The sequence below is a fragment of the Brachyhypopomus gauderio genome, chromosome 18 (genome assembly GCF_052324685.1).
Source record: "Brachyhypopomus gauderio isolate BG-103 chromosome 18, BGAUD_0.2, whole genome shotgun sequence".
NCBI classification, from domain to species: Eukaryota; Metazoa; Chordata; class Actinopteri; order Gymnotiformes; family Hypopomidae; genus Brachyhypopomus; species Brachyhypopomus gauderio.
This window is the reverse complement of record NC_135228.1, coordinates 20,386,173-20,394,445: the sequence shown is the minus strand read 5'-3', so window position 1 is coordinate 20,394,445 and position 8,273 is coordinate 20,386,173. Positions and strand designations below refer to the sequence as shown.

General features: G+C 48.8%; 1 protein-coding gene across 5 annotated transcripts in view; it reads left to right on the top strand.

The window, feature by feature from the left end:
• Nucleotides 1–8,273, top strand: part of whrna (whirlin a) — a 57,738-nt gene that overhangs the window by 45,137 nt on the left and 4,328 nt on the right. For 2 of the 5 annotated variants that reach the window (XM_076980028.1, XM_076980026.1), the window contains 3 exons: nt 5,807–5,878; nt 7,005–7,458; nt 7,814–7,965. In XM_076980028.1, the coding sequence (XP_076836143.1) occupies nt 5,807–5,878; nt 7,005–7,458; nt 7,814–7,965 (678 nt within the window). Of the gene's footprint in view, nt 1–5,806; nt 5,879–7,004; nt 7,486–7,813; nt 7,966–8,273 lie in introns of all 5 variants that reach the window. The other 3 variants (XM_076980027.1, XM_076980025.1, XM_076980029.1) reach the window with 2 other exon arrangements.

The window sequence follows — 8,273 nt, the reverse complement described above, 5'->3', positions numbered from 1 at the left end:
GTGTGTGTGTGTGTGTGTGTGTGTGTGTGTGTGTGTATCTGCGTCTGTGTGTGTCTGTATAACTGAGTGTGTGTATTAGTGTGTGAGTCTATGTCTGTATCTGCGTCTGTGTGTCTCTGTATAACTGAGTGTGTGCGTTTGTGTGTGAATCTGTGTCTGTATCTGCGTCTGTGTCTGTATGACTGTGTGTCTGCGTGTGTCTGTCTGCATGTGTGTTTGTGTTTGTCTGTATGTGTGTCTGTGTATGTATCTGCATGTATGTCTGTCTGTATGAGCGTGTGTGTGTGTGTGTGTGTGTGTGTGTGTGTGTATGTTTGTGTGTGTGTGGGTGGGTGATTAATGAAATATGTTAATATTATTTGCTGTACAGCACTTACCCTGCAGTCATTATTAAAGTGTGGGGATGTACCATGTGTGTGTGTGTGTGTGTGTGTATGTCTGTGTGTGTCTGTGTCTACGTGTCTGTATCTGCATTATTAAAGTGTGGGGATGTACCATGTGTGTGTGTGTATGTCTGTGTGTGTCTGTGTCTACGTGTCTGTATCTGCATTATTAAAGTGTGGGGATGTACCATGTGTGTGTGTGTGTGTGTGTATGTCTGTGTGTGTCTGTGTCTACGTGTCTGTATCTGCATTAGTGTGGGGATGTACCATGTGTGTGTGTGTGTGTGTATGTCTGTGTGTGTCTGTGTCTACGTGTCTGTATCTGCGTTAGTGTGGGGATGTACCATGTGTGTGTGTGTGTGTGTGTGTGTATGTCTGTGTGTGTCTGTGTCTACGTGTCTGTATCTGCATTATTAAAGTGTGGGGATGTACCATGTGTGTGTGTGTATGTCTGTGTGTGTCTGTGTCTACGTGTCTGTATCTGCATTATTAAAGTGTGGGGATGTACCATGTGTGTGTGTGTGTGTCTGTGTCCACGTGTCTGTATCTGCATTATTAAAGTGTGGGGATGTACCATGTGTGTCTGTGTGTGTCTGTGTCTACGTGTCTGTATCTGCATTATTAAAGTGTGGGGATGTGCCGTGTGTGTGTGTGTGTGTGTGTGTGTGTGTGTGTGTGTGTGTGTGTGTGTGTGTGTGTGTGTGTGTGTGTGTGTGTGTGTGTGCATGTCTGTGTGTGTCTGTGTCTATGTGTCTGTATCTGCATTATTAAAGTGTGTGGATGTACCATGTGTGTGTGTGTGTGTGTATGTCTGTGTGTGTCTGTGTCTACGTGTCTGTATCTGCATTATTAAAGTGTGGGGATGTACCTTGTGTGTGTGTGTATGTCTGTGTGTGTCTGTGTCTACGTGTCTGTATCTGCATTATTAAAGTGTGGGGATGTGCCGTGTGTGTGTGTCTGTGTGTGTCTGTGTCCACGTGTCTGTATCTGCATTATTAAAGTGTGGGGATGTACCATGTGTGTGTGTGTGTGTGTCTGTGTGTGTCTGTGTCTACGTGTCTGTATCTGCATTATTAAAGTGTGGGGATGTGCCGTGTGTGTGTGTGTGTGTGTGTGTGTGTGTGTGTATGTCTGTGTGTGTCTGTGTCTACGTGTCTGTATCTGCATTATTAAAGTGTGGGGATGTACCATGTGTGTGTGTGTGTGTGTGTGTGTGTGTGTGTATGTCTGTGTGTGTCTGTGTCTACGTGTCTGTATCTGCATTATTAAAGTGTGGGGATGTGCCGTGTGTGTGTGTGTGTGTATGTCTGTGTGTGTCTGTGTCTACGTGTCTGTATCTGCATTATTAAAGTGTGGGGATGTGCCGTGTGTGTGTCTGTGTGTGTGTCTGTGTGTGTCTGTGTCCACGTGTCTGTATCTGCATTATTAAAGTGTGGGGATGTACCATGTGTGTCTGTGTGTGTCTGTGTGTGTCTGTGTGTGTCTGTGTCTACGTGTCTGTATCTGCATTATTAAAGTGTGGGGATGTGCCGTGTGTGTGTGTGTGTGTGTGTGTGTGTGTGTGTGTGTGTGTGTGTGTGTGTATGTCTGTGTGTCTGTGTCTATGTGTCTGTATCTGCATTATTAAAGTGTGGGGAAGTACCATGTGTGTGTGTGTGTGTGTGTGTATGTCTGTGTCTGTCTGTGTCTACGTGTCTGTATCTGCATTATTAAAGTGTGGGGATGTGCCGTGTGTGTGTGTGTGTGTGTGTATGTCTGTGTGTGTCTGTGTCTACATGTCTGTATCTGCATTATTAAAGTGTGGGGATGTACCATGTGTGTGTGTGTGTGTGTGTATGTCTGTGTGTGTCTGTGTCTACGTGTCTGTATCTGCATTATTAAAGTGTGGGGATGTGCCGTGTGTGTGTGTGTGTGTGTGTGTGTCTGTGTCTACGTGTCTGTATCTGCATTATTAAAGTGTGGGGATGTGCCGTGTGTGTGTGTGTGTGTATGTCTGTGTGTGTCTGTGTCTACGTGTCTGTATCTGCATTATTAAAGTGTGGGGATGTGCCGTGTGTGTGTGTGTGTGTGTGTGTGTGTGTATGTCTGTGTGTGTCTGTGTCTACGTGTCTGTATCTGCATTATTAAAGTGTGGGGATGTACCGTGTGTAGGGTTGCAACGGTATGAGATTTTCACGGTATGATAACCGTCTCAGAAAATACCGCGGTATCACGGTTATCACGGTATCACAGTTAGTTTGTATATTATTAAAAGATACACCGACCCTTAAAGAAATTACAACAAGTTATTTTTGTTCAATTAACTATTTATTGTAGAAACCTGGAACTATTGTATACAAAATGTGTCCTTTAAAAAAATAAGCCGTACACATGTTTATATAAATACTGCAAAATTAGAGAAACCTAAATCATGGATTTCAGTACAATTATTTAGGTTTAAATTATTTAATATCAGATAAACTGAGCCTGGGTCAGTGTCTGATCAACAACTGTTGTAAACGTCCGTTGTACTGCCAAGTTGGAATATAACTTGGCAGTACAACTATACAACTATAACTATAACAGATACTGCAGGAAGAGAGGATTTATTTCTGACATCATCACAATAGAGATGTCTATTTTAAGGTTTTCACACCGAGTCTGGTTTTAACATATCAAAAACAGGTACGTTAGAATTTGAACGCATGTAAATTAATAGCGTCTTTCACATCCAGTGAAAGCAAGGACCATAAAAAGCTAGGTTTATACTTTCACTAGTGACCGTAGCAAGCGACTCCGCACAGTTCTTTTGTCTTACGTTAACAAATACGAGCCTCTTTTAATTCCAGGACGAAACATGAGAGAACGTGAAGACGTTAAGATTGGGCGTTTTGGAAATAAACAACCATTAAATAATGTGATGAAAAAGCGAATTATTTCGAGTATATGTATAAATATTTAACTTAATTAAGTTTAAGGTGCTGGGAAATATTGAAACGGACCTTTAAAGTGACGTACAAGTGTTTTAATTCCACCTTTTAAACGTGTATGAATCCTGCAAACATGACTTTGTTCATTAGTTACAAAATTCGAGAGGTGCACGACCTCGCGAATCGACAGCGCGCGAGACCCTCGCGCACGGGCGGAGCCACCGCGATTACGTCATTTTCGCCACTGATTTTAGTTTAGCTTTTTTTTTTGTTAAAAAATGTGTTAAGTCTGATGCACTTTCTGCCATTCTCACTGCTGTGTGCTGAGTAGCTGAACCGGAGCGGAGTTGCGCATGCGCGGGTCAGTTTCTCCGCTGGCTTGCTTTTTACCGGTAATAAGCAAACGCACACGGTATGATAACCGTGCATTTTAATACCGTGGTATACCGTGAAACCGGTTACCGCTGCAACCCTAACCGTGTGTGTGTGTGTGTGTGTGTGTGTGTGTGTGTGTGTGTGTGTGTGTGTGTGTGTGTGTGTGTGTGTGTGTGTGTGTATGTCTGTGTGTGTCTGTGTCTACGTGTCTGTATCTGTATTATTAAAGTGTGGGGATGTGCCGTGTGTGCTCTTGAGTAAAAGTGTTGATATTCTCCAAATGTCAGAGAGTGTGTTTCCACACATGTGGTCCTGCTGCTCTTTGTAGTCTGGGTGGTGTCGTCTGGGTGGTGTTGTCGTCTGGGTGGTGTTGTCGTCTGGGTGGTGTCATCTGGGTGGTGGTGTCGTCTGGGTGGTGTTGTCGTCTGGGTGGTGTTGTCGTCTGGGTGGTGGTGTCGTCTGGGTGGTGTCATCTGGGTGGTGGTGTCGTCTGGGTGGTGTTGTCGTCTGGGTGGTGGTGTCGTCTGGGTGGTGTCATCTGGGTGGTGGTGTCGTCTGGGTGGTGGTGTCGTCTGGGTGGTGTTGTCGTCTGGGTGGTGGTGTCATCTGGGTGGTGTTGTCGTCTGGGTGGTGTTGTCATCTTGGTGGTGGTGTCGTCTGGGTGGTGTCATCTGGGTGGTGGTGTCGTCTGGGTGGTGGTGTCGTCTGGGTGGTGGTGTCGTGCAGCTGCAGGCGTTGCTCGTGTAAACTCTAAACAGCTTTACCAACACCGGCAGCCATGCCTTGCTCGTCACCCCCGGCGATACACTCCCTCTGCGACTTCCGCAGGGCACACGGCGCCTTCACAGACACACACACACACACACACCAGCTCTGCCTCAGCCAATAAAGCCCCTGAAGGGGAAAACATGGGGGTTCTGAAGGAGGACTTCCAGGGCATTGTGGGTAGGTGGAGGACCTTGACTGACCACCTGGTACAGTTTCAGCCCTGGACAGAAAATGGGTGGATGGGGTGGATGAATGGATTCATCAGAGATGAGTCTCTCATTTGTAGTTCCAACCAATCAGAAGCATGCATACATATTTTTTTTCCTCTTTGCAGTACAGACATACTGTACTATATAGATGCAGTGCCCTGCAGTAAACTACTGACTGCAGTGCATTTATTTATTCCTTACTGAATCTGCTGGCCTGTCTATACATTACACCCAGAGTAGAGCCTGCATGGTCCCGTTTAAATGGTTTCGAATGAGACCATCTATTTGGGTCGGAACGGTGCCTGTGATCAGCATTTCGGATGAGATATCGCTGCCGTGACGGCTGGTGTCGTGAGCATTTATCTCCCAGAATCCTCTACTTCTTCCTCTTAAGCCAAGCCGCCTCCCCTCTGCTTCCTCGTTCTCCTGCTGCAGCTGCACGCACGTGCCACGCCCCGACGTCCCTTAACGACCGCGCGTTTCTGCCCCGTTCATCGACACTGCTGATGAAAGGTCTTCGGGTAGAGAGGAAAGCCACGCGAGCAAAGTAAAGTCACGTGAAGGCGACGTTTCAACCACGGGGCACGGGTCACTGTAACCTACGGTGTCGTCTGACTTCTTTTAAATTAGAGGTTCACAAGAAACATGGTTCAAAACAGGCGGATCTTCACCCGCAGGCGTGGATGGGGTCTGGGCGTCCGACTGCGAATGAATCAGCCGTAAGTGCTTTTGGTAGCGGTGGTGAGCAAGGCAGTGAGAGGCCACTGATGCAGGCTTTGTTCTGCTGAACGAGCTCTGACCAGGTGAACTGCTCGCTCGTCCCCATTGGAAAAAGGGCAAAATATTGAGCCTTCCTCCCAATCCAGCCTAGTGAACACTTCTTATTCATAATTATTGAATTATACAAGTGTACGTACTGGTGTGTGTTTGCGTGCGTACGTGTGTGCATATGTGTCTGTGAGTGTGCAAGTGAGCGTCGCAAATGAAATCCACAGCACAGGCTATGAAGTTGAAGTTGGATCGGTACGCCATTGTTTTGTGATCTCCACTCCGAGGGATACTAACCCAGATAAAGTGTGAATGCTTATTTCACATGGAAACACCCAGCCGTGTTTCCGATGCTGTCACTAGTTTGTGCTTTACCTCCGTTCCTCTCTTTCAGAACGACAGTGTGGTGGAAAGCAACGGAGAGCAGGTCCAGGACGGGGGGAACGCCCTGCCCGACGTCTCTCTGGTGAGCCCTACAGGCTGCTCCCAGCACTACCACGCAGGACGGGAGAGGGAGAGAGAACCTCGCTGCTCCCTGTGTGTGTGTGTGGTGCCACGGGCTCGCTGAGGTTTTTGAGGGAGAGATAACGGAGGGAATAAGGGAGGGAGCAAGAAGGGCAGAGAAAGAGTGAGAGAGGGAGAGGGAGAAGGTGAGAGAGAGGGAGAGGATGTTTTTGGTGAGTTGATGATGTGGTATATGCAGCACCCTGCGTCCTGTTTGCAGCTGCGCTTTTTTGTAAAAGTCGCTAACTTTTGTGTTAGATATCAGATCAAAAAAACCCAGCAACTCGTCAGGGATCTTTCAGGTGTTTCCACGGCAACAGACACCACAGACAGGGTGATTTTTGGTGTGTGTGTGTGTGTGTGTGTGTGTGTGTTTTTTCTCCCTTGCTCGTGTCTGAGCGGAGTTCCCCAGTGATTTGGCCAGCCCGAGAAAACCTCCGACAGCACCAGCTCTGCCTCACGGTCGTGGAGCGCTTCCCCCGTCCGGCCGCTCTGGACGCTCCATCCATCCATGTCCTGCTCATCTTTCTGCTTTGCTTTCCTTCATTTATTTTTGTTGTTTTGTTTTCTTATTTTTTGTTTTTGCTCCACTTCTTGTTTCCTTCTGGTTGAGCAGATCGCCTGATTTGCACAGGAGTTTTGTGGTGGTTTTGAGCAGAGAATAATTTGTGGGCAGAGTGCCTCAGTATGTGCAGTTGGAGATAAGTATATGGTTTTTGGTGTGTGTGTGTGTGTGTGTGTGTGTGTGTGTGTGTGTGTGTGTGTGTGGGTGTGTGTGTGTGTGTGTGTGTGTGTGTGTGTGTGTGTGTGGTGTGTGTGTGGGTGTGTGCGTGGGTGTGTGTGTGTGTGTGTGGGTGTGTGTGTGTGTGGGTGTGTGTGTGTGTGGGTGTGTGTGTGTGTGTGTGGGTGTGGGTGTGTGCGCATGCACAATTGTCTAAGTCTGCAGATAGTAGGTGTGCTGAAAACCCTCAGTGAGTCTCTAGATCTATTGCGATACCGCTGTGCATGACGCTACTCAGAGCGCTTCAGTCTCTCCTGGGGCGTGACTAATTTTGTGTAACATCTGATGCCCTGTCCTTTCACCCTAGGATGAGATGAGCTCAGCGTCCGAGTCCCCGCCCTCCTTCAAAGCCCCTCCTCCTCCTGCCGTACAGCGAGGGCGCAGCCGTAACTCCGCCCCCAACAAGCGCCCCTCCTCCGACTCCTCCCAATCAGGCCTGTACTTCGCCGCCCCTTCCCGCCCCCCAGATGCCCCGAAGCAGCAGCAGCTCCCGCCCACCCAGCTCTCCCTGGTTACCCAACACCCCATCGGCCCCTTCCCCCGCGTTCAGTCCCCCGGGCGGGTCCAGCCCGCAGCCTCGTCCCTGACCCCGCCCCCAGCTCCGCCCATCTCGGCCCCGCCCCGCCCACCTCCTCCCTCAAACCCAGGCAAAGTCACACCCTCGTCCCCGGCCTCCACCCAGCACTTTGTGATGGTGGAGGTGCACAGGCCCAACGCGGAGCCTGATGTGAACGAGGTCCGGCCGTTGCCCCAGGCCAGAGGTGAGAAGACCCCTCGTCAGCCGCAGGGTCAGTGCTGGAGATCAGATCTTATTACCCGTCTCTAGTCTTTCGTCATGGTGCACGTGACCAGGCCGACGATTGGTACAGTGATCGTTCACCGATACCGTATTTTTATCCTGGTTATCACTGGAAGTAACTCATGCCGTTCAGTTTAAAACGGAGTGCTTCTGTTTTATTGTATTGCTATCTGTTGTCTGGAACATAAATTCTGGTAGTTTGTTCTTATCAGTGACAAGAGGATGTATCATGAGAACACCTGCTGACCCCTCCTGCTCCCTTGTGTTGAATGACTCATCTGATTGGTGTGTGTGCCATGGGCGTGTGCCTGCTGCAGGACTCTCTCAGCTCTCAGACAGTGGCCAGACCCTGAGCGAGGACAGTGGGGTGGACCTCACAGAGCTGGGACTCCACGGGAAGGACGGCAGTCCCCGTCCTGGACGAACACTGAGAGAGAGCACAGGGGGAGGGCAGGGGACTGCCAAACCGGTGAGACCGAGAGAGAGAGAGAGAGAGAATGGTGGGGGGGGGGGGGGGGTGTTTGAAGTGAGATGTGCTTGCATGCGAGTGTGTGTGTGTGTGTGTGAGAGCGTGTGTGTGTGTGTGTGCGTTATCATGATGGGATGTGAATAGGAGTGTGTGGGTGCACCTCACAGAAGCAGATCTTGCTCATACAATCAGAGTTTCCTCTCCTTGTCGAGATCAAGAGAAACAGTGCTTGACTTAATCCTGATTGGCTCCGTCCTCTCCTCTGCTTGGAGTGCTTTTTTTCTTTATCACGTTCTGTTGTCAGTGTA